The 27,258-nt window shown below is 38.7% G+C and overlaps 1 protein-coding gene across 1 annotated transcript in view; it reads left to right on the top strand.

Annotated features, from left to right (window-relative positions):
- The window catches only part of LOC128655429 (alkaline phosphatase-like), a 96,006-nt gene extending 69,828 nt beyond the window's left edge, over positions 1 to 26,178 (top strand). The window contains 2 exon segments of the mRNA XM_053709059.1: positions 16,976 to 17,092; positions 25,713 to 26,178. Of these exon segments, the coding sequence (XP_053565034.1) occupies positions 16,976 to 17,092; positions 25,713 to 25,975 (380 nt within the window). The 3' untranslated portion in view covers positions 25,976 to 26,178.
- The last annotated feature ends 1,080 nt before the right edge of the window (positions 26,179 to 27,258 follow it).

Here is a 27,258-nt window from a genome sequence, read left to right as displayed (position 1 = left end):
AAACCCCCCCCCCCCACTAAATTACAGAAAATAAAAAACAAATTACAAGATCTTTAAACTAATTACACCTAATCTAATAGCCCTATCAAAATAAAAAAGCCCCCCAAAATAATAAAAACCCCCAGCCTAAACTAAACTACCAATAGCCCATAAAAGGGCCTTTTGCAGGGCATTGCCCCAAAGAAATCCGCTCTTTTACCTGAAAAAAATATACAAACAACCCCCAACAGTAAAACCCACCACCCACACAACCAACCCCCCAAATAAAACCCTAACTAAAAAAACCTAAGCTCCCCATTGCCCTGAAAAGGGCATTTGGATGGGCATTGCCCTTAAAAGGGCATTTAGCTCTATTGCAGCCCAAACCCTAACCTAAAAATAAAACCCACCCAATAAACCCTTAAAAAAAACCTAACACTAACCCCTGAAGATCCACTTACAGTTTTGAAGATCCGACATCCATCCTCAACGAAGCGGCAAGAAGTCCTCCAATCAGCCAATAGAATGCAAGCTTAATCATATTGGCTGATTGGATCAGCCAATCGGAATCTAAGGGACGCCATCTTGGATGAAGTCATTTAAACTAAAGAGACATTCATTGTAGAAGAAGCCATTGATTCAAGAGGATGCTCCGCGCCGGATGTCTTGAAGATGGAGCCGCTCCGCGTCGGAAGGATGAAGATAGTAGATGCCGTCTGGGTGAATACTTCTGCCGGTCTGGAGGACCACTTCTGCCGGCTTGGATGAAGACTTCTCCCGGCTTCGTTGAGGACTTCTTTCCACTTCGATGAGGACTTCTCCCGGCTTCGTTAAGGATGGATGTCGGATCTTCAAAACTGTAAGTGGATCTTCAGGGGTTAGTGTTAGGTTTTTTAAGGGTTTATTGGGTGGGTTTTATTTTTAGGTTAGGGTTTGGGCTGCAATAGAGCTAAATGCCCTTTTAAGGGCAATGCCCATCCAAATGCCCTTTTCAGGGCAATGGGGAGCTTAGGTTTTTTTAGTTAGGCTTTTATTTGGGGGGTTGGTTGTGTGGGTGATGGGTTTTACTGTTGGGGTGGTTGTTTGTATTTTTTTCAGGTAAAAGAGCTGATTTCTTTGGGGCAATGCCCCACAAAAGGCCATTTTAAGGGCTATTGGTAGTTTAGTTTAGGCTAGGGGGTTTTATTATTTTGGGGGGGCTTTTTTATTTTGATAGGACTATTAAATTAGGTGTAATTAGTTTAAAGATCTTGTAATTTGTTTTTTATATTCTGTAATTTAGTGTTTGTTTTTTTGTAATTTAGCTAATTGTATTGAATTTAGTTAATTGTATTTAATTTAGGGAATTTATTTAATTGTAGGGTTAGCTTAGGTGTTAGTGTAAGACAGGTTAGGTTTTATTTTACAGGTCAGTTTGTATTTATTTTAGCTAGGTAGTTAGTAAATAGTTAATAACTATTTAGTAACTATTCTACCTAGTTAAAATAAATACAAACTTGCCTGTAAAATAAAAATAAAACCTAAGCAAGATACAATGTAACTATTAGTTATATTGTAGATAGCTTAGGGTTTATTTTATAGGTAAGTACTTAGTTTTAAATATGAATTATTTAGTTATTAATAGTAAGTTTTATTTAGATTTATATTTAAGTTAGGGTGTTAGGGTTAGGGTTAGACTTAGGTTTAGGGGTTAATAAATTTAGTATAGTGGCGGCGATGTTAGGGGCGGCAGATTAGGGGTTAATAAATGTAGGTAGGTGGCAGCGATGTTAGGGGCAGGAGATTAGGGGTTAATAATATTTAACTAATGTTTGTGAGGCGGGAGTGCGGCGGTTTAGGGGTTAATATGTTTATTATAGTGGTGGCGATGTCGGGAGCAGCAGATTAGGGGTTAATCATTTTATTTTAGTGTTTGTGATGCAGGAGGGCCTCGGTTTAGGGGTTAATAGGTAGTTTATGGTTGTTAGTGTACTTTTTAGCACTTTAGTTATGAGTTTTATGCTACAGCGTTGTAGTGTAAAACTCATAACTACTGAGTTTAGAATGCATTACGAATTTTGATGGTATAGGCTGTACCACTCACTTTTTGGCCTCCAAGGACAAGCTTGTAATACCGGCGCTATGGAAGTCCCATTGAAAATAGACTATATGCAAATTGCGTAGGTTGATTTGCGGTAAGGCCAAAAAAGTGTGCGGTGCTCCTAAATCTGCAAGACTCGTAATACCAGCGGTAGTAAAAAAGCAGTGTTATGAGGCTTCTATTTGATTTGATTATCTTCTCTATTACGTGGGGGAAAGGGAGTCTTTTCGGCCCCAAGATAAGAAATCTAAGGGAAATTTTTAAGCTAAAAGTGCAAAAAACCAGGCGAGTCTCCAGGCACTGTAGAATAAAAGTTCAATATTTATTGGAAACCAGATAGAAAAAATTAAGACATAGTGAGCATAAAATAAGAAAGCTGGGCTGTCTTACGTGTTTCGGCTACAGTTAGCCTTACTCATAGACACTTCTTACTCATAGACAGCTTCTGGACAGGATTTATTTCCCTCCCCATACACCACACACCTTGAGCAACACTGGGAAGAGTTTCTTGTTTACAAATTTTTAAGCTGCCAATTGTTTTTTTTCATTCCCCTAATGCCTCTGGCTCTAATTTGAGATTTTCTCCGAATTTCAATAGATCCAAGCCTTAAAGTGCATGAAGGTGCAGCTTTTAAACCAGTTCAACTGCTGGGGGGGGCAGATTGAATTTATTTCAACACATTTGGAAAGTTTCTGTTCAAAATCAGTGGATACAGAATATTGTTTTCTCTTGTGTTTCAGATTTATAGTTTTCAGGGGTGATGGTTCCAGTTCCTCTGTAGGAATGGAGTTTGGGTTTCTATTCAAATCTATTCATTGTCCCAAAGAAAGAATTAGGTCACTCAGGCCTAGATTTGGAGTTCGGCGGTAGCCGTCAAAACCAGCGTTAGAGGCTCCTAACGCTGGTTTTGGCCGCCCGCTGGTATTTGGAGTCAGTGATTAAAGGGTCTAACGCTCACTTTTCAGCAGCGACTTTTCCATACCGCAGATCCCCCTACGCCATTTGCGTAGCCTATATTTTCAATGGGATCTTTCTAACGCTGGTATTTAGAGTCGTTTCTGAAGTGAGCGTTAGAGCTCTAACGACAAGATTCCAGCCGCCTGAAAATAGCAGGAGTTAAGAGCTTTCTGGCTAACGCCGGTTTATAAAGCTCTTAACTACTGTACCCTAAAGTACACTAACACCCATAAACTACCTATGTACCCCTAAACCGAGGTCCCCCCACACCGCCGCCACTCGATTAAAATTTTTAACCCCTAATCTGCCGACCGCCACCTACGTTATACTTATGTACCCCTAATCTGCTGCCCCTAACCCCGCCGACCCCTGTATTACATTTATTAACCCCTAACTTGCCCCCCACAACGTCGCCGCCAGCTACTTAAAATAATTAACCCCTAATCTTCCGACCGCAAATCGCCGCCACCTACGTTATCCCTATGTACCCCTAATCTGCTGCCCTAACATCGCCGACCCCTATATTATATTTATTAACCCCTAATCTGCCCCCCTCAACGTCGCCGACACCTGCCTACACTTATTAACCCCTAATCTGCCGAGCGGACCTGAGCGCTACTATAATAAAGTTATTAACCCCTAATCCGCCTCACTAACCCTATCATAAATAGTATTAACCCCTAATCTGCCCTCCCTAACATCGCCGACACCTACCTTCAATTATTAACCCCTAATCTGCCGACCGGAGCTCATCGCTATTCTAATAAATGGATTAACCCCTAAAGCTAAGTCTAACCCTAACACTAACACCCCCCTAAGTTAAATATAATTTTTATCTAACGAAATAAATTAACTCTTATAAAATAAATGATTCCTATTTAAAGCTAAATACTTACCTGTAAAATAAATCATAATATAGCTACAATATAAATTATAATTATATTATAGCTATTTTAGGATTAATATTTATTTTACAGGCAACTTTGTTATTATTTTAACCAGGTAAAATAGCTATTAAATAGTTAAGAACTATTTAATAGTTACATAGTTAAAATAATAACAAATTTACCTGTAAAATAAATCCTAACCTAAGATATAATTAAACCTAACACTACCCTATCAATAAAATAATTAAATAAACTACCTACAATTACCTACAATTAACCTAACACTACACTATCAATAAATTAATTAAACACAATTCCTACAAATAAATACAATTAAATAAACTAGCTAAAGTACAAAAAATAAAAAAGAACTAAGTTACAGAAAATAAAAAAATATTTACAAACATAAGAAAAATATTACAACAATTTTAAACTAATTACACCTACTCTAAGCCCCCTAATAAAATAACAAAGCCCCCCAAAATAAAAAATTCCCTACCCTATTCTAAATTAAAAAAGTTACAAGCTCTTTTACCTTACCAGCCCTGAACAGGGCCCTTTGCGGGGCATGCCCCAAGAATTTCAGCTCTTTTGCCTGTAAAAAAAAACATACAATACCCCCCCCCCAACATTACAACCCACATACCCCTAATCTAACCCAAACCCCCCTTAAATAAACCTAACACTAAGCCCCTGAAGATCTTCCTACCTTGTCTTCACCATCCAGGTATCACCGATCCGTCCTGGCTCCAAGATCTTCATCCAACCCAAGCGGGGGTTGGCGATCCATAATCCGGTCCAGAAGAGGCTCCAAAGTCTTCCTCCTATCTGGCAAGAAGAGGACATCCGGACCGGCAAACATCTTCTCCAAGCGGCATCTTCGATCTTCTTCCATCCGGAGCGAAGCGGCAGGATCCTGAAGACCTCCAGCGCGGAACATCCATCCGGACCGACGACTGAACGACGAATGACTGTTCCTTTAAGGGACGTCATCCAAGATGGCGTCCCTCGAATTCCGATTGGCTGATAGGATTCTATCAGCCAATCGGAATTAAGGTAGGAATTTTCTGATTGGCTGATGGAATCAGCCAATCAGAATCTAGTTCAATCCGATTGGCCGATCCAATCAGCCAATCAGATTGAGCTCGCATTCTATTGGCTGATCGGAACAGCCAATAGAATGCAAGCTCAATCTGATTGGCTGATTGGATCGGCCAATCGGATTGAACTAGATTCTGATTGGCTAGAAAATTCCTACCTTAATTCCGATTGGCTGATAGAATCCTATCAGCCAATCGGAATTCGAGGGACGCCATCTTGGATGACGTCCCTTAAAGGAACAGTCATTCGTCGTTCAGTCGTCGGTCCGGATGGATGTTCCGCGCTGGAGGTCTTCAGGATCCTGCCGCTTCGCTCCGGATGGAAGAAGATCGAAGATGCCGCTTGGAGAAGATGTTTGCCGGTCCGGATGTCCTCTTCTTGCCGGATAGGAGGAAGACTTTGGAGCCTCTTCTGGACCGGATTATGGATCGCCAACCCCCGCTTGGGTTGGATGAAGATCTTGGAGCCAGGACGGATCGGTGATACCTGGATGGTGAAGACAAGGTAGGAAGATCTTCAGGGGCTTAGTGTTAGGTTTATTTAAGGGGGGTTTGGGTTAGATTAGGGGTATGTGGGTGGTGGGTTGTAATGTTGGGGGGGGGGGTATTGTATGTTTTTTTTTACAGGCAAAAGAGCTGAAATTCTTGGGGCATGCCCCGCAAAGGGCCCTGTTCAGGGCTGGTAAGGTAAAAGAGCTTGTAACTTTTTTAATTTAGAATAGGGTAGGGAATTTTTTATTTTGGGGGGCTTTGTTATTTTATTAGGGGGCTTAGAGTAGGTGTAATTAGTTTAAAATTGTTGTAATATTTTTCTTATGTTTGTAAATATTTTTTTATTTTCTGTAACTTAGTTCTTTTTTATTTTTTGTACTTTAGCTAGTTTATTTAATTGTATTTATTTGTAGGAATTGTGTTTAATTAATTTATTGATAGTGTAGTGTTAGGTTAATTGTAGGTAATTGTAGGTAGTTTATTTAATTATTTTATTGATAGGGTAGTGTTAGGTTTAATTATAACTTAGGTTAGGATTTATTTTACAGGTAAATTTGTTATTATTTTAACTAGGTAACTATTAAATAGTTCTTAACTATTTAATAGCTATTGTACCTGGTTAAAATAATTACAAAGTTGCCTGTAAAATAAATATTAATCCTAAAATAGCTATAATATAATTATAATTTATATTGTAGCTATATTAGGATTTATTTTACAGGTAAGTATTTAGCTTTAAATAGGAATAAGTTATTTAATAAGAGTTAATTTATTTCGTTAGATAAATATTATATTTAAGTTAGGGGGGTGTTAGTGTTAGGGTTAGACTTAGCTTTAGGGGTTAATCCATTTATTAGAATAGCGGTGAGCTCCGATCGGAAGATTAGGGGTTAATAATTGAAGTTAGGTGTCGGCGATGTTAGGGAGGGCAGTTTAGGGGTTAATACTATTTATGATAGGGTTAGTGAGGCGGATTAGGGGTTAATAACTTTATTATAGTAGCGCTCAGGTCCGCTCGTCAGATTAGGGGTTAATAAGTGTAGGCAGGTGTCGGCGACGTTGAAGGGGGCAGATTAGGGGTTAATAAGTGTAAGGCTAGGGGTGTTTAGACTCGGGGTACATGTTAGAGTGTTAGGTGCAGACGTAGGAAGTGTTTCCCCATAGCAAACAATGGGGCTGCGTTAGGAGCTGAACGCTGCTTTTTTGCAGGTGTTAGGTTTTTTTTCAGCTCAAACAGCCCCATTGTTTCCTATGGGGGAATCGTGCACGAGCACGTTTTTGAGGCCGGCCGCGTCCGTAAGCAACTCTGGTATCGAGAGTTGCATTTGCGGTAAAAATGCTCTACGCTCCTTTTTTGGAGCCTAACGCAGCATTTGTTTGAACTCTCGATACCAGAGTTAATTTTATGGTGCGGCCAGAAAAAAGCCCGCGGAGCGTTAACAGCCCTTTTACCGCCGAACTCCAAATCTAGGCCTAAATGTCCACAATAGACTTACAGGACGCTTATTTTCACATTCCAATTAATTCAGACCACTATTGTTTTCTGAGATTCTCTTTTCTAGATAAGCATTACCAATCTGTTGCTCGTCCTTTTGGGCTAGCGAAAGCTCAGAGATTATTTTCAAAGATTCTTGGTGTCCTTCTATCTGTAATCAGAGAGCAGGGTATTGCGGTGTTTCCTTATTTGGATGATATTTTGGTACTAGCTTTAATCTTTTCATTTAGCAGCAACTAGTGTGGTTTCTTCAAGACATGGTTGGAGGATCATGTTACAATAGAGTTTCTTGATTCCTTAGACTTTTTTAGGTTTCCAGATAAGATTATTTCCTACAGTGGTTATGTGCATGGAAGTTTTAGGTCTCATGACTGCAGCATCAGGTGTGATCTTCTTTGCTCATTTTCATTTGAGGCCTCTATAGCTTTGCATGTTGCACCATAGGTACAGGGATTTATTTCAGATATCACAACTGATATACTTAAATCCCAACTCTCTTTTCTCTCTGATTTGTTGGTTGGACTATCACCTTATTGTTTAGGGGGCCTAATTTGTTCGTCCTACCTGGACTGTATTCTCAACAGATGCAAGTTTTTTCAGGTGGGGGAGCTGTCTGAGAGTCTCTGACAGCACTAGGGTTTTGGAAACCTCAGGAGGCGAGGTTACCAATCAATATTTTAGAACTCCATGCTATTTTTAGGACTCTTCAGGCATAGCCTCTATTGAAGAGACAAATTTTACATTTGTTTTTAAACAGACAATATCACAACAGTGACAAATGTCAATCATCAAGGAGGGACTCGCAGTCCTTCAGTTATGGAGTAAGTATCTTGGATACTTTCTTGGACGGAATCCAATTCTTGTCTAATTTTTGCGATTCATATCCCAGGTATAGACAATTGGGAAGGGGATTATCTCAGCCGTCATACTTTATATCGGGGGAATGCTCTCCATCCAGATGTGTTTTTTTCATCTTGTACAGATGTGGGGTCTTTTAAAAATAGATCTGATGGTCTCTCCTCTAAACAAGAAGCATTCCAGATACCTTTCCAGGTCCAAGGATCCTCAGGTGGAGATGGTGGATGCTCTAGCAGTTCCTTGGTTTTTACCAACCTGCTTACATTTTTCCACCTCTGGTTCTTTTTCTAAGGGTGATCTCCAAGATCATAATGGAATGATCTTATGTGTTTCTGATAGCACCCGCTTGGCCTCTCAGGTTTTGGTATGCGGACCTTGTCAGGATGTCCAGTTGCCAGCCTTGGCCACTTTCCTTAAGGTCAGATCTTCTGTTTCAGGGGCCGTTTTTCCATCAGGATCTCAAATCTTTAAATTTGAAGGCATAGAAATTGAACGCATAAGTGCTTAGTCATAGAGGTTTCTCTGACTCAGTTATTAGCACTATGATACAGGCTTGTAAGTCTGTTTCAAGGAGAATTTATTTTCGGGTTTGGAAAACCTATATTTCATGATGTTCAACTCATGATTATTCTTGGCATTCTTTTAGAATTCCTAGGATTTTACAGTTTCTTCTGGATGGTTTGGATAAAGGTTTTGTCGGCAAAAACTTTGAAAGGACAACTTTCTGCTCTTTCTGTCTTATTTCATAGAAAGATTGCTAAACTTCCTGACATTCACTGTTTTGTTCAGGCTTTGATTTATTTAAACCGGTGTTTAAATCTATTTCTCCTCCTTGGAGTCTCAATTTTGGTTTTGAAGATTTTACAGGCTCCTCCTTTTGAGCCTATGCATTTTATGGACATTAAATTACTTTCTTGGAAAGTGTTATTTCTTTTAGGTATCTTTTCTGCTTGAAGAGTTTCTGAATTGTCTGCTCTCTCTTGTGAGTCTCCTTATCTGATTTTCCATCAAGATAAAGCTGTTTTGCTGACTTCATTTAAATGTTTGCCTAAAGTTGTAAATTCTAACAACATCAATAAGGAAATTGTTGTCCCTTCTTTGTTTCCTAATCCTAAAAATAATCTTGAAGGGTCTTTACATTCTTTGGATGTGGTAAGAGCTTTGAAATATTATGTTGAGGCTACCTAAGATTTCAGAAAGACTTCTAGTCTATTTGTTATTTTTTCTGGCTCCAGGAAAGGTCAGAGAGCCTCTGTTATTTCTCTGGCTTTTTGGTTGAGACTTTTAATTCACAAAGCTTATTTAGAGGCGGGACAGTCTCCGCCTCAGAGAATTACAGCTCATTCTACTAGATCAGTTTCCACTTCTTGGGCTCTCAAGAATGAAGCTTCAGTTGATCAAATTTACAAAGCAGCAACTTGGTCTTCTTTGCATATTTTTTCTAAATTTTACCATTTTTATGTGTTTGCTTCTTCGGAAACAGCCTTTGGTAGAAAGGTTCTTCAGGCAGTTGTCTCATTGATTCTAATGCCTTTGATTTGAGTTTTTTTGACATTTTTAAGAAAACAATTATTTTTGGGGATTTAATTTATCAGCGGAAATAGCTGTTTTTATTTTATCCCTCCCTCTCTAGTGACTCGTGGACTTCCACATCTTGGGTATTATATTCCATACGTCACTAGCTCATGGACTCTTGCCACTTACATGAAAGAAAACATAATTTATGTAAGAACTTACCTGATAAATTAATTTCTTTCATAGTGACAAGAGTCCATGAGACCCACCCTATTTTTGTGGTTATGATTTTTTTGTATAAAGCACATTATTTTTTCCAGTTCCTCTTTTTGTATGCGTTTTACTCCTTTTTATACACCTCACTTCTTGGCTATACATTAAACTAAGGTATGAGTGAGGTGGGAGGTATATTTATAGGCATTTTGAGGTTCGGGAAACTTTGCACCCTCCTGGTAGGAATGTATATCCCATACGTGACTAGCTCATGGACTCTTGCCATTATGAAAGAAATGAATTTATTAGGTAAGTTCTTAAATAAATTATGTTATATATGTTATATGTTATATATATATATATATATATATATATATATATATATATATATATATATATATATATATATATATATATATATATATTTTTTTTATGCTAGACTTTGTTTACTACTAAATCTTTTCCTGAGAAATAGAGTGATTCATGTTTCATTTTATTTTTAATGTCTGTGATGGTATAGTGTTAGTTTAGGCAATATCTCATTAATATTTGTAAAATGCAACTGTCTTTAATCTGAACTAGAATTCAATTTCTAGTTCAAGGATGTATTCCTGAGAGCAAAATTATAGAATTAAGAAGAAAATATTTATGATTTTTTAGCAGATTTTTTGCACTTTATTTCTTAATTGCTAAAATATATTTTGCACATATAAAGTGTATTTATGTCTCTTTAACTTATGTCACATGTGACATTAATTGTACCATGTTTAATTGTAGATGTAAATGTAAGTTTTATAGAAATATAATTCTACTGAAATGTATTCAGTTTCTTCTGAGACCTACACACTAAACTAGACACTTTTTAGTCACAGTCATAACAGTCATTTGCCAATATGAAAGGACCCTCCTCCAAGCTGAATGACAGGAACTGCCTAACAGCCACTCAGAACCTTGAAAAGACCATCCTTGCTCTCATGTGATATATATATTTTCTTCTTATGCTTTGGTTGGTTCTTAATTCTATGTGAGGAGAAGATAAGGTAGAGTACCCTTACTTCTGCAATATCTCCTCAGGGGGAACAAATATGGAGGTTTAGCCCCCACTATCACAGCATCGACTTCCCTTCTAGGGACCCTTAAAGTTTGGCTAAGTTTCTTTGGGGGGTGGTAATGTGATAATGAAAAAGTGAAATGTTGTGCTCCTTAAGATGTGCTATTTTATCAAATATATACTTTTTATACATTTAAATTGGATCTGTAAGATAGTTTAGTACTGATAATTAAAGTATCATGTTTTTTTTAGTTTTGTCATGAAAACACCAGGCTTTCACAGGCTTATGTGTTATTTTATTAGCAATTTTGTTGGGAAATATATATATATATATATATCTTTGGTATTTGTGAACTCAGTAGACGTGGGGTATTCTTAGTTACATGCTTTTTCGTTTTACTATAACTGTGCTGAAAAATGTTTTGATAATCCATGCTTTTACTGGCATATGATATGTTACAAGTCCCTTTAAGTGTGTACATTTCCAAAATTACTTTATAAAATGAATTGAGTTTGGGGCTGTTTATACATAATAATTAAGGGCTTAACTAAAGCGCCTATATATTTTGTTTCTTCATCTGCTCATCTTCTAAAGGGTAGCAGCTGTTATATCATACTCCCTGCATAATATGAATGGCAGTCACAAAATGCCTTCTGTAATTTGGTCAGAAAGTAATAACTGTTGCAGTTAAAATACAGGTTGTGGTATTAGGTTACAAGTATTTTCATTCCTCTGAAGATTTTATCACCTGTAATGATCAATTTTGGGTGTCTGTGTTACAGGTCCTGTTTGGAAACTAGTTCTTGGTGTTTCTACGAAGAGTGTTGAAACTGATCTTAGAATTCCATATAGTGAAAAAAATTCTGTCTCCCTTCATTCTGTCCAGATTCCTCATCAACTAGACAGGCAATTTAGCTCTTTTGCTGTATGTGTATCTGATTCCCAAAAGTTACATCCAAGAAATAAATTCTTCCAGCCTATCCTGGCAAGATTAAGTGAGCTATGTATCACAAGCCTACCATGCACAGAACTAACTGGTATCCCAGGGCTTGAGTGAACAGTCACTAAATAGAATCTTTACCTTCTGGGTCGCAGGACCTGAAGTCTCTACTTCAAGCATCTGAAACATAACAGAGTTCTCTACAGTCTGACAGCCTGATAATAAAAGGTTCTCTTGCTTGGAAAGAAATTCTAGTACAGATTTCACAGGGGCTGAACTCACTGAATGTTAAAAGAAAAAGGGCAGAATCCTCCTGCACTGTGAGATCTCTCACAATATTCTAGACACGCAAGTTGTACTATACTTGTATGTAAAGTAGATACAGGCCCAGTGCAATATAGCACAGAATGATATGAGTTTTGTTACACTTATATTTCTTGAGAAGCTTAGGGCACATACGCCTAGATTTAGAGTTGGGCGGTAGCCGTGAAAACCAGCGTTAGAGGGTCCTAACGCTGGTTTTTACCGCCCTCTGGTATTTAGAGTCAGTCAGGAAAGGGTCTAACTCTCACTTTCCAGCCGCGACTTTTCCATACCGCAGATCCCCTTACGTCAATTGCGTATCCTATCTTTTCAATGGGATCTTTCTAACGCCGGTATTTAGAGTCGTGGCTGAAGTGAGCGTTAGAAATCTAACGACAAAACTCCAGCCGCAGAAAAAAGTCCGTAGTTAAGAGCTTTCTGGGCTAACGCCGGTTTATATAGCTCTTAACTACTGTGCTCTAAAATACACTAACACCCATAAACTACCTATGTACCCCTAAACCGAGGTCCCCCCACATCGCCGCCACTCTATTAAATTTTTTTAACCCCTAATCTGCCGACCGCACGCCGCTGCCACCTACGTTATCCCTATGAACCCCTAATCTGCTGCCCCTAACACCACCGACCCCTATATTATATTTATTAACCCCTAATCTGCCCCCTCAACGTCGCCTCCACCTGCCTACACTTATTAACCCTTAATCTGCCGAGCGGACCGCTATTATAATAAAGTTATTAACCCCTAATCCGCCTCACTCCCGCCTCAATAACCCTATAATAAATAGTATTAACCCCTAATCTGCCCTCCCTAACATCGCTGACACCTAACTTCAAACATTAACCCCTAATCTGCCGACTGGAGCTCACCGCTATTCTAATAAATGTATTAACCCCTAAAGCTAATTCTAACCCTAACCCTAACACCCCCCTAAATTAAATATAATTTTTATCTAACGAAATAAATTAACTCTTATTAAATAACTTATTCCTATTTAAAGCTAAATACTTACCTATAAAATAAACCCTAATATAGCTACAATATACATTATAATTATATTGTAGCTATTTTAGGATTAATATTTATTTTACAGGCAACTTTGTAATTATATTAACCAGGTACAATAGCTATTAAATAGTTAATAACTATTTAATAGTTACCTAGTTAAAATAATTACAAAATTACATGTAAAATAAATCCTAACTTAAGTTACAATTAAACCTAACACTACACTATCAATAAATAAATTAAATAAAATACCTACAATTATCTACAATTAAACCTAACACTACACTATCAATAAATAAATTAAATACAATTCCTACAAATAAATACAATTAAATAAACTAACTAAAGTACAAAAAATAAAAAAGAACTAAGTTAAAAAAAATAAAAAAATATTTACAAACATTAGAAAAAAATTACAACAATTTTAAACTAATTACACCTACTCTAAGCCCTCTAATAAAATAACAAAGCCCCCAAAATAAAAAATTCCCTACCCTATTCTAAATTAAAAAAGTTCAAAGCTCTTTTACCTTACCAGCCCTTAAAAGGGCCCTTTGCGGGGCATGCCCCAAAGAATTCAGCTCTTTTGCCTGTAAAAAAAAACATACAATACCCCCCCCCCAACATTACAACCCACCACCCACATACCCCTAATCTAACCCAAACCCCCCTTAAATAAACCTAACACTAAGCCCCTGAAGATCTCCCTACCTTGTCTTCACCTCACCGGATTCACCGATCGGTCCAGAAGAGGGTCCGAAGTCTTGATCCAAGCGGCGGCTGAAGAACTCCATCATCGGGCTGAAGTCGGAAGTCCATCATCGGGATGAAGTTTTCTATCAAGCCGCATCTTCAATCTTCTTTCTTCCGGAGTGGAGCGGAGCCATCTTCTTCCCAGCCGACGCGGATCCAACCTCTTCAAGCGACGCCTACTAGCCGAATGACGGTTCCTTTAAATGACGTCATCCAAGATGGCGTCCCTCGAATTCCGATTGGCTGATAGGATTCTATCAGCCAATCGGAATTAAGGTAGGAAAATTCTGATTGGCTGATGGAATCAGCCAATCAGAATCAAGTTTAATCCGATTGGCTGATCCAATCAGCCAATCAGATTGAGCTCACATTCTATTGGCTGTTCAGATTGAACTTGATTCTGATTGGCCAATCAGACTTTTCCTACCTTAATTCCGATTGGCTGATAGAATCCTATCAGCCAATCGGAATTCGAGGGACGCCATCTTGGATGACGTCATTTAAAGGAACCGTCATTCGGCTAGTAGGCGTCGCTTGAAGAGGTTGGATCTGCGTCGGCTGGGAAGAAGATGGCTCTGCTCCGGAAGAAAGAAGATTGAAGATGCGGCTTGATAGAAGACTTCATCCCGATGATGGACTTCCGACTTCAGCCCGATGATGGAGTTCTTCATCCGCCGCTTGGATCAAGACTTCGGACCCTCTTCTGGACCGATCGGTGAACCCGGTGAGGTGAAGACAAGGTAGGGAGATCTTCAGGGGCTTAGTGTTAGGTTTATTTAAGGGGGGTTTGGGTTAGATTAGGGGTATGTGGGTGGTGGGTTGTAATGTTGGGGGGGGTATTGTATGTTTTTTTTTTACAGGCAAAAGAGCTGAATTCTTTGGGGCATGCCCCGCAAAGGGTCCTTTTAAGGGCTGGTAAGGTAAAAGAGCTTTGAACTTTTTTAATTTAGAATAGGGTAGGGCATTTTTTTTTATTTTGGGGGGCTTTGTTATTTTATTAGGGGGCTTAGAGTAGGTGTAATTAGTTAAAAATTGTTGTAATATTTTTCTAATGTTTGTAAATATTTTTTTATTTTTTGTAACTTAGTTCTTTTTTATTTTTTGTACTTTAGTTAGTTTATTTAATTGTATTTATTTGTAGATATTGTATTTAATTAATTTATTGATAGTGTAGTGTTAGGTTTAATTGTAGATAATTGTAGGTATTTTAGTAAATTAATTTATTGATAGTGTAGTGTTAGGTTTAATTGTAACTTAGGTTAGGATTTATTTTACAGGTAATTTTGTAATTATTTTAACTATTTTAGCTATTAAATTGTTCTTAACTATTTAATACCTATTGTACCTGGTTAAAATAAATACAAAGTTACCTGTAAAATAAATATAAATCCTAAAATAGCTATAATATAATTATAATTTATATTGTAGCTATATTAGGGTTTATTTTACAGGTAAGTATTTAGCTTTATATAGGAATAATTTATTTAATAAGAGTTAATTTATTTCGTTAGACTTAAATTATATTTAACTTAGGGGGGTGTTAGTGTTAGGGTTAGACTTAGCTTTAGGGGTTAATCCATTTATTACAATAGCGGCGAGATTCGGTCGGCAGATTAGGGGTTAATAATTGAAGTTAGGTGTCGGCGATGTTAGGGAGGGCAGATTAGGGGTTAATACTATTTATTATAGGGTTATTGAGGCGGGAGTGAGGCGGATTAGGGGTTAATAACTTTATTATAGTAGCGGTGCGGTCCGCTCGGCAGATTAGGGGTTAATAAGTGTAGGCAGGTGGAGGCGACGTTGAGGGGGGCAGATTAGGGGTTGATAAATATAATATAGGGGTCGGCGGTGTTAGGCGCAGCAGATTAGGGGTACATAGCTATAATGTAGGTGGCAGCGGTGTACGGAGCGGCAGATTAGGGGTTAATAATAATATGCAGGGGTCAGCGATAGCGGGGGCGGCAGATTAGGGGTTAATAAGTGTAAGGTTAGGGGTGTTTAGACTCGGGGTACATGTTAGAGTGTTAGGTGCAGACGTAGGAAGTGTTTCCCCATAGGAAACAATGGGGCTGCGTTAGGAGCTGAACGCGGCTTTTTTGCAGGTGTTAGTTTTTTTTTCAGCTCAAACAGCCCCATTGTTTTCTATGGGGGAATCGTGCACGAGCACGTTTTTGAAGCTGGCCGCGTCCGTAAGCACCGCTGGTATCGAGAGTTGCAGTGGCGTTAAATTATGCTCTACGCTCCTTTTTTGGAGCCTAACGCAGCCATTCTGTGAACTCTAAATACCAGCGGTATTTAAAAGGTGCGGCCAGAAAAAAAGCACGAGTAGCTAACGCACCCCTTTGGCCGCAAAACTCTAAATCTAGGCGTATGAAAGTAAGAAAGCTCTCTAGAAAACTGAAGTTTTCAGGGTTTTTTTTTAAATAAAAAGTACAAAGCGCAATGTAATTTGTAAAATATACACATAGATATACAAAGTATGAGCCTAATTTGTTAAATAAACTGTGAAAGCATAATCAGAATTTGTAATTTTTTTAAAATCACAATCCTAAATACACTGCTGTATACAAAATAAAATACAAAATAGAAAGTATAAAGTTTAAATGAAATAAAACCTTATCTGAAGTCTAAAGTCATATAAAATACAAAGAACAAAGTGTAAATGCAGCAGAACTGTTATGTCATGCAATGATATATTGCTCTGGGCTTGTCTCTCCTTCACATACTGAAATGCAGGGAACGCCCCTTGGAGAAGTATAGAAACATCTGCCTTAGTTTCACTAGGGATCTCGCAGTGCTGGAGGATCATTTTATATCATCTCATCTGAGCGGCGAGGTTTATATCATCAGGCCCTGAATCTCTGAGCATTCATTTATGCAATTTTAGGATTAAAAAGTCTGCATACTGTTTTGCCTCATAATGCATAAATATATTTATATATTATCTGTGGTGTCACTCTTTCTTTATATATAACAAATTTTTTTCCTTGTTGGACTCTGGCATTTCTCACTGGTAAGTTTAATTTAATAACTCTTGATTTTTTTTTACTCAGTGTATACAAAAAATCATCTTGGTTGGTATTTATTTACACTTAGATATCTTCGACTGAGTAGAACTCATGATGGTCTTTTTAAAGCTTCTGATTAAGTGTTGACCTGTTCTTGTCTTTCAGCAGGAGATGGGGCCTCATCTCATTACTCAGGACTTCTACTGTATTTAGAGAAGAATCAGATTCACTACACATACCTTACTTGCTAAAACCCAAGATATTTTTTATCTTTCAGAGCAGTACAAAGCTTAATGATCCATTTATTTTGTGCAGGTCTTGCTCCTGAAAGAGGTGTTGATACAAAACCATACACCAGCCTGCTATATGCAAATGGACTTGGGTTTAAACTTGTTAATGGGTCACGTGAAAATATCATCAATGTAGACACAGGTATGAAATTCTTGAAATCCAGAGCAATGGTTTACATGAACATGATCTACAGCTAACAGATGCTGCAAAAAGCTCCTAGCTACACAGCACTACTTATATTGTCAGTGGCATCATGTCATGTGATCATATGTAATAATATACTTACATGATAATTTCAGGTAATGTGAATAATATTTCTTACCACTATAAAAAAAACTGTAGATAAAACAAAATACAATTTATAAGCCCCCCCCCCCCTCACACAGCAGATTATATTTATGTCTCTTATTCTAATCAGTTTAATAAACATTAGGTTTGCAGATGACATTATAGAAAGCCCATGTGGTCACAATACCACTTTCAGTGCTTTATTTGTAGATCCTGTGTATAACTAGGATGTCCACACACAGAGAGAATAATTCAGGATTATTACATGTATAGTAAATAGCTAGTATTTGTTATATATTTTTAATTAAATGTTGTTTTTTGTCCTTTGTCTTTTATTGTTCCGCTCTATATTTTTTCCAGTCGTGCTATTTCCCTCTCTGCCAATTCATTGCTCCTCTCTTTTTTATTTTTCACATGCAGCTTTTCATCTTCTGACACCAACACACTTCTAAACACACAGAGGCACAATTACTGAATGCTGGTGACTTATTATACGAGCAGTGCACCACCTTGTGGCCTACTGTGATAGTAGAACTTTGTCCTAATGTGAAACACCCATAAACTACCTATTAATCGCTATTCTACTGCCCTCCCGCATCGCAAACACAATTTAAAACGTATTAACCCCTAATCTGCTGCTCCCGACATTGCCGCCACTATAATAAAGTTATTAACCCCTATTCCGCCGCTCCCTGACACTGCCACCACTATAATAAAGTTATTAACCCCTATTCCGCTGCTCCCTGACATCACCACCACTATAATAAAGCTATTAACCCCTATTCCACCGCTCCCCAACATCGCCGCCACTAAATAAGGTTATTAACCCCTAAACATCTGGCCTCCCTCATCACAGCCACTAAATAAACCTATTAACACCTAAACCGCCAGCTCCCCACATCACAAAAAACTAAATTAAACTATTAACCCCTAAACCTTAACTAAAGTTACAATATCCCTATCTTAAAATAAATAAAAACTTACTGTGAAATTAAAAAAACATAAGTTTAAACTATAAATTCACCTAACAACTATTATACTAAAATTAAAATAACTACCAATTAAACTAAATTACACATTAAAAAAAAAACTAATAAAAAAATTAAATCTTAAAGGGACACTGAACCCAATTTTTTTCTTTTGTGATTCAGATAGAGCATCAATTGTACTCCTATTATCAATTTTTCTTCCTTCTCTTGCTTTCTTTGAAAAAGAAGGCATCTAAGATATTTTTTGGTTTAGAACCATGGAAAGCACTTTTTTTTATTGGTGGGTGAATTTATCTACCAATCAGCAAGAACAACTTAGTGTACACCAAAAATGGGCCGGCATCTAAACTTACATTCTTGCATTTCAAATAAAGATACCAAGAGAATGAAGAACATTTGATAATAGGAGTTAATTAGAAAGATGCTTAAAATTGCATGCTCTATCTGAATCACAAAAGAAAATTTTTGGGTTCAGTGTCCCTTTAAATTACAAAAAATAAAAAATACTAAATTACAAAAAATAACTAACAAACACTAAATTGCAAAAAATAACAAACAAAATTATCCAAAATAAAAACAATTACACCTAATCTTATAGCCCTATAAAAATAAAAAAGCCTCCCCCAAAATAAAAAACCCTAGCCTACAATAAACTACCAATATCCCTTAAAAGGGCCCTTTGTAGGGCATTTCCCTAAAGAAATCAGATCTTTTCCCTGTAAAAAAAATACAAAGACCCACCAACAAAAACCCACCACCCAACCAACCCCCGAAATTAAAAAACCTAACTCTAACAAAAACCTAAGCTACCCATTGCCCTGAAAAGGGCATTTGTATGGGCATTGCCCTTAAAAAGGCATTTAGCTCTTTTGCTTTGCCCTTAAAAGGCCCAAACCCTAATCTAAAAAAAAAAACCCAAGAAAGTTAAAAAAAAACCCAGACGATCCACTTATAGTTTCTGAAGTCCGGACATAAAGGCGGCAAGAAGTCTTCATCCAAGCGGCAAGGTCTTCATCCATCCAGGCAGCGTCTTCTATCTTCATCCAGGCGGCATCTTCTATCTTCATCCCGGCGGCCTCTTCTATCTTCATCCTGGCAGCGCGGAGCATAGCGTGTCCATCCTTCAAGACATCCGGCGCGGAACGTCCTCTTCATACCGTACATTGAATCTTTAATGCAAGGAAGCCTTTTCAAAATGGCATCCCTTGTATTCCTATTCGCTGATTTTTCAAACCAGCCAATAGAATTTCAGTAGCTCTCATCCTATTGGCTTATTTGAACAGCCAATTGTATTTCAGTAGCTCTCATCCTATTGGCTGATTTGAATTTCAAAAATCAAATCAACCAATAGGAATTCAAGGGACGCCATTTTGAAAAGGCTCCCTTGTATTGAAGATTCAGTGTATGGCGCAGACTGTATGAAGAGGACGCTCCGTGCCGGATGTCTTGAAGAATGGACCCGCTCCGCGCTGCCGGGATGAAAATAGAAGATGCTGCCTGGATAAAGATAGAAGACGCCGTCTGGATGGATGAAGACCTCGCCGCCTGGATGAAGACTTTTCACCGCCTGGATGTATGGACTTGAGAAACTGTAAGTGGATCATCGGGGGTAAGTGTTATTTTTTTTTAAATTTTTTTTGGGTGGGTTTCTTTTTTTAGATTAGGGTTTGGGCTATTTTAAAAGAGCTAAATGCCCTTTTAAGGGCAATGCCCATACAAACGCCCTTTTCAGGGCAATGAGTAGCTTAGGTTTTTGTTAGAGTTAGGTTTTTTTTTTGGTGGGTTGGTTGGGTGGTGGGTTTTACTGTTGGGGGGGTCTATGTATTTTTTTTACAGGGAAAATAAATTATTTCTTTAGGGCAATGCCCTACAAAAGGCCCTTTTAAGGGCTATTGGTAGTTTATTGTAGGCTAGGGTTTTTTTTATTTTGGGGGGCTTTTTTATTTTTATAGGGCTATTAGATTAGGTGTAATTGTTTTTATTTTGGATAATTTCGTTTGTTATTTTTCGTAATTTAGTGTTTGTTATTTTTTGTAATTTAGTGTTACTTATTTTTTGTAATTCAGTATTTTTTATTTTTTGTAATTTTAGATTTAATTGTTTTTAGTAGTGTTAGGTTTTTATTAATGTGTAATTTAGTTTAATTGGTAGTTATTTTAATTTTAGTATAATAGTTGTTAATGTGATTGTTAATTGTTAATAGTTGTTAATAGTGGTTGTTAATAGTGGTTAATTTATAGTTTAAACTTAGGTTTTTTAAATTTCACAGGTAAGTTTTTGTTTATTTTAAGATAGGGATATTGTAATTTTAATTTAAAGTTAGGGGGTTTCTAGGTTTAGGGGTTAATAGTTTAATTTAGTTGTTTTGTGATGTGGGGGGCAGGCGGTTTAGGTGTTAATAGGTTTATTTAGTGGCGGTGATGTGGCAGGCCAGAGGTTTAGGGGGTTAATAACTATATTTAGTGGCGGCGATGTCGGGGAGTGGCAGAATAGGTTTTAATAGCTTCATTATAGTGGCGGCGATGTTGGGGTGCGGGAGAATAGGGGTTAATAACTTTATTATAGTGGCGGCGATGTCAGGGAGCGGCAGAATAGAGGTTAATAACTTTTATTAGTGGCGGCAATGTCGGGAGCGGCAGATTAGGGGTTAATAATTTTATTTAGGTGTCGGTGATGTCGGGGTGTTAGGTTTAAACGTAACTTCTTTTTCCTCATAGACATCAATGGGATCTCCATTCCATGCTTCAGGTGATAGGTTTTTTTCGAACACGCTCTCACCATTGATGTCTATGGCGAAAGCGTGCACAAGCACGTCAAAGCAGCCCTTGGATTTTGTGCGGTATGGAGCTCATCGCCACCATATTGCATGCACAAGGCGGCTTTTAAGGAAATTGTAATGGCAGCGCTATGGAGGGTGAAATAACGCAAATTTTGTTGCATTCGTTTTGCACCCTCTATAGCGCAAAACTTGTAATCTAGGTGAAAGTGTGCAAGGGAGGATAATTACTTATGCAAGTAAGGGGGGGCTGAGGAGGGACAGCGGGTACTGCTATTGTATGTTGATAAGAGGCTTGCTTGTTTCCATGGGGAAATACTTTGTGAAATCTTCAGCATTATATTGTGCACTGCTTTAGTCATGTGACCTGGATAGCACCTTCCATATATGAAATGCCCAGGGGGGAGCTTGCTGCAAAACAAAACTATGCCTGAATTAAAGGTGTTAATAGGGGTTAAAACAGAAACCGTTTTGAATGTAAGCTTTGGCTGCATTATATATTTAGAAAATGATCGGCTAGATTACGAGTTTTGCGTTAAGGTAAAAAAGTAGCGTTAACAGGTCCTAACGCTGCTTTTTTACGCCCGTTGCTATTACGAGTCTTGCAGGTATAGGTATATTGTAATTTTAATTTAAAGTTAGGGGGTTTCTAGGTTTAGGGGTTAATAGTTTAATTTAGTTTTTTTGTGATGTGGGGGGCTGGCGGTTTAGGTGTTAATAGGTTTATTTAGTGGCGGTGATGTGGCAGGCCAGAGGTTTAGGGAGTTAATAACTATATTTAGTGGCGGCGATGTCGGGGAGTGGCAGAATAGTTTTTTTTTTTTTCAAAATATTTTTATTGAAGCAAAACAATCAGAGTATCAGAGTAACAATCTGGAAATGAAGGGCAATATCTCACACAATAACACAAGTCAGTAATGTTGTACAGCAAACATATATAAAACAAGACAATGATCAAGTTGGGAAATCACCCTTCCTCAATGCCTCAGTTTTTTGGAGTAATTAAAGTTTCTGGTGTCCACAGTGAAAAATAGATCCGCTCATGGGATCAGATAGCTGATATATATCTGTAGACATAGTACTTGACTTACAAGAGTAATTAAGTTAATAATAGAAGGACTGGTTTTAGTGAACATTAAATAGAGGCAAACTTTGGGTGAAAGACATATTCACAGGTAATAAAGGAGTAATAAGCACATCAAAACAACTCTGCAAGTTGAAGACAGTAGTTTACCAAACTGAACCTCAGTTGCCACAGTAAGCGTGATTAAATGTTAACACTGTACCATTAGGAAAACATGAACATCAGTAAAACTTTTACTTTTGATAGCCTGTAGAAACCAGAGTATAGGAAACAAAGAAAACTTACTTATAGTAGGGCCCAATGAGCCTTTTCTCATGGAAACAGGGAAGAACTTAGCCATGGCTCTTTGGGTTAGGCAGAGACTGCTCAACTCTGCCAAAAGGGGATGGGGAGGAGAAAGTATTCGTCCCTACCACATCAGAGTAGTGGGGGGGGGGGGGGGGGTAGACCAGCGATAATATACCCTATTATTACTACTGGGTACTATGACCAACTCTTAGATAAGCTCTAGTGTTAATGGGAAAATAGCAAAGGTTCACATGATGAATGGGATTCAATATGCGCTACATGTTGATCGATATAGAAAAGTGCTTAGCTCAAACATAACTTTATACATGGAAAACTAACTGTCAGTGCTGACTGAACATCTGGCAAAGTGCTCTATAATGTGGCCAATGCCTTCTGGGTTAATTAATAGGGGCTTAAGATTAGGACGGTAGCATCATATGGAGGGTATACTTTAATAGACACAAGAAGCTACCTACTATGTAGGACAGGGTAATTAATAGCTGCTCCAATACTTAAATTCTTGTCCTACTACTATTAGACCCCAGTGATTATATTCATATTATTAAAAAAGAGCGACTCAGACTGATACACCCATTCATGGAGAGAGCTGGCCACACTCTCTATAGTCTAACAGGGAAGCTGAGTGTAGGGAACCTGCTATGTTTTCATGTAGTAAGGATCGCAGTTACCAATGTTAAGTCTCTGTGTTGCACTTATATGACAGGGGACTATTCAACTCCAGAAAAGCGGCTCGCACACCAATATGCATCCTCTACTGGCGTTTGTACACTTATGTATTACTAAGGGCTAGCTAGAAAGAGTATAACATTCACGCAACCGTTCACAGCACCATATCACTCCAGTCAGTAAAATACATTCAAGCTTCAATCGATATTTGTGAGGAGCATCAAATGAGTGAAAACTAAGTAATTATCATCCCACAGCAAGTAACTTGATAAAGGCAGAAATAATTAGCAATATGAAATAGAATAGTACAAAACATATATAAAAACAACTAGTTTGTTCAGATAACTTATCAGTTACAACTATCGCTAAGAGGTCCCCAGCAGTTTTGCATATAATATAACCACAGAAGGGTAGAAGTATAAGTCAGCACATCTTGAGCTATTTGTCATGAGTGTAAGTTCCTCAGCTATGGCTATGAGAAGGTCATTTAAAGGAACCATAAGAACATCTTGACTGTGGGGGTATCTGCTAATGCAGATCCATCCCTATGATTAAGTCACTGGGTTTATCCAATGCCAGACCGGGGGCCACATGAGAAGTGATAGTCTCTTTCTGCAACCTGGTGCATAAGCAGAACACGCCAGCTTCCCTCACCAATCTGCTGAGACAGATGCAGAGTGATCCACCCTAGTGCCAAGCCTTGCTGTGTAGCCACGCAGTCCCTCTGCAACTTCGCAGGGCTCAGCGGTGACAAGAAGAAGCGCTCCTGGGAATGTGCAGGCAGCACATCACGCTGCGGCCCTTGTCTCTCCATGTAGTCCACTCTGTGATTCTCCGCTGCATCTGCGTGCTCAGCTGTCAGAGGTAAATAGATCTCACACGTAAGAACTTCTATCTGGGGACTTGTGCTCAATGGTAGCAATAGCAAAGAGCACACGTATGGCACTGTAGATGTTTTAGCCCCCTGTGGCTCCTGCAGCTTGTTAGAATCTCCCTCGGTCTCATTGTTACATGCGCATGTTGATCGGATCGTACAGAGCAAAGCGTCAAACCTCTCACATATCCTTTGCCCATGATCCTCCAGCAATTCTTTTAGCGCATTAAAGGTTAGTTGGGTATGCATAGTAGTGGGTGCTGTAACACACCGTAGGAGATATGGTAGAACAGAGGCCTAAGATTCACCAAAATGGCGCCTCAGTGTGCGGCAATCAGCTCTGGTGTAACTGCTCAGTTCAGCGTAGATCTCTCAATTTCCTTAGTGTTTGCGGCATGCCCAGGTTACCTCCATACAGCAGTGCCCTTCAATGTAGTTATCTATTGGGGATTGTACTATTATTAGGGCTTTCTCGGGAGCTCACAAATCATGCGACCATCTCTGTTGCTGGCCAGCTCCGCCCCGGCAGAATAGGTTTTAATAGCTTCATTATAGTGGCGGCGATGTTGGGGTGCAGGAGAATAGGGGTTAATAACTTTATTATAGTGTTAGGGTTAGGGTTAGATTTAGATTTAGGGGTTAATAAATATAATATAGTGGCGGCAACTTTGGGGGTGGCAGATTAGGGGTTAATAAATGTAGGTAGGTGGCGGCGATGTTAGGGGCGACAGATTAGGAGTTAATAATATTTAAATAGTGTTTGCGATGCGGGAGTGCGGCGGTTTAGGGGTTAATATGTTTATTATAGTGGCGGCAATGTCCGGAGCGGCAGATTAGGGGTTAATATGTATACTGTAGGTGTCGGCGATGTCGGGGGTGGCAGATTAGGGGTTAATAAGTATAAGATTAGGGGTGTTTAGACTTGGGGTTCATGTTAGGGTGTTAGGTGTAAACATAAAATGTGTTTCCCCATAGGAATCAATGGGGCTGTGTTAAGGAGCTTTACGCTGCTTTTTGGCAGGTGTTAGACTTTTTTTTAGCCGGCTCTCCCCATTGTTTTCTATGGGGAAATCGTGCACGAGTACGTACAACCAGCTCACCGCTCACTTAAGCAGCGCTCACTTCTTGTCTGTTAACGCCGGGTTGATAAAAACCTGTAATACCAGCGCTGCAGGGAAGTGAGCGGTGAGAATAAGTTAGCACCGCACAGCTCATAACGCACAACTCGTAATCTAGCCGGATGTTAGTTCATACTGTTTTATGTCCCTTTAAGTGAAACACCATCAAGACTTTGTTTAAAGTGTGAGCCTGGCACGTATGGGACTAAAGGTGAACAATGGCCTGTCTGTTATTATTAGCAGGATGCCATCAGGGCTTTATGTGAAAGTAGATTTGCTTAAACAACCATTGTAAAGAAGGTGCGTGTATGTGGCTAGAATAGACATGCTGCCTAACTCTCCTTTCTCCATCTGTCTCCCTCAGCAGAAATTGTTCTATGCTTTGGTTTCTTTCCTTCTACTTCTGCCCTAACTGTGTTTTACAAAACATATTTTACATTGTGAGAAATGTTTAACAGTGCTCTATTGTTACATTTTACACACTGTAAATATGAATTCTTATTAAAGATCCCACCTTTCTGTGAACTGATATGTTTTGCCACTACATAGCTTAAATGTCTTAAACAGATGTGAATGTAGTTTTGCTCTTTTAGACGAGCATCTTGCTTTCTACTTTATATCTCCACTTACTTCCTCTTTTTTTTTCTGTTTCCACAGAGGGCAACGATTACCTGCAGCAGGCAGCTGTCCCTCTCTTTTCAGAGACCCATGGGGGTGAAGATGTAGCAATTATGGCCAAAGGTCCCCAGGCGCACCTCTTCCATGGAGTTCATGAACAGAATTACATTGCTCATGTCATGGCGTACGCTGCCTGCCTGGAGCCCTACACAGACTGCTCCAGCGGAGTACGGTCAGGCTCTAGCACCATTTTGCCCTCATTAATTGCACTAATCTTGTCAGCTTGGGTTGTCACATCGTGAGATGTGCAGACAATCATGTAATACCTCAAAGGCACAAACCTACAAATGTTTCTTTTATCTCAACTACTTTATGATCATTTAAAAAAATGTTTGTCATCAGATAAAGCTGCTTTAAATATAGGTTTGTAAATTGTATGATTAAATAAATAATACATTTGCTCTTTCAGGGATGTATAGTGCTAAATAAAAATCTAAATAAAATCTTTCAATCATAAAGCTTGGACTTACGTTCACATTTGCCAGGTGGTATAGATATTATGTCCACAGAAGCACATGTCACTTCCCTCTCATCCTGCACTAGACGATGCTGCATGGGGGAGGGGCGTGTGTGCACTTATTCTTCCCACTGACACGTTCCTACAAAGCACTGTTCCCCTAACAAACTTCAGTTAGTTGATCTGAGGGCCACAGCAGAAAGAGCAAGGCTAAGAGGACAAGCAGACTGGATGCTGTCTGTCCAAGACTGCATGGATACAGTGTGAGACGAGTTGCACATTCTCAAGAATGAATAGAGCAGTGTGTGCAGCTGCACAGATGCTCAAATCCTCATGTGCCTGCCGCTCCAGCTTTCTGCTGCATGCGCCTACAGTCAGCCCTACCCAGAAACAATCCCCACCACCAGAGCAGTTACCTGATAACAGTGGTAACCCCAGTAGGACCTTTTCTGATGCAGTGGGATTGGCTGGATGCCGAGTTAGGGCTTAGCAATCAGTGCTGCACAGTGCACATCTAAAACAGCACATGGCACTAGCTTGGAATGTCACATGACACCGGAATGGTCTGGTACAGTTTCTCACAAATAAATATAAGCAGAGAACTTTTGACTGTGACAGTATTAGGACTGATTGTATGTGTTAGGACTGACATCAGTGGTCTGGAATGAACCAAAACATTTTTTTTATTTTTTTTATTATTTTTTCAGGACTTTTGGGCCCCACACCAAAGACTGGGCCCTGGGCAGCTGCCCCTTTTGCCCTGTGTTAAATATTGCCCTGAGTACAGCTAATAAGTTAAAAATAGGGCTATGTGAGCAAATGTCAATAGTAGGTATTTCAAGCATTACTTAATCATTTATATCACTCAGATCAATCAATACCTAAGTAACTACAGTAACCAAAAGATCGCTACATTAGATTTGCAACACACACATTTCAAACAACACTTTGTTCCCTCAGCCCCGCCCACCAATGCTTTTTGTCACTGGTACGTGACTTCGTCAGGGTCTAGGTGTGGTCCCATCTGTTGCCATAGTTACATGTCTTTGTTGGCGGAAGTGTTTGTTC

This window comes from Bombina bombina, chromosome 4 (genome assembly GCF_027579735.1).
Source record: "Bombina bombina isolate aBomBom1 chromosome 4, aBomBom1.pri, whole genome shotgun sequence".
NCBI lineage: Eukaryota > Metazoa > Chordata > Amphibia > Anura > Bombinatoridae > Bombina > Bombina bombina.
The sequence above is the reverse complement of the archived record's forward strand: the minus strand, read 5'-3'. Positions and strand labels throughout refer to the sequence as shown.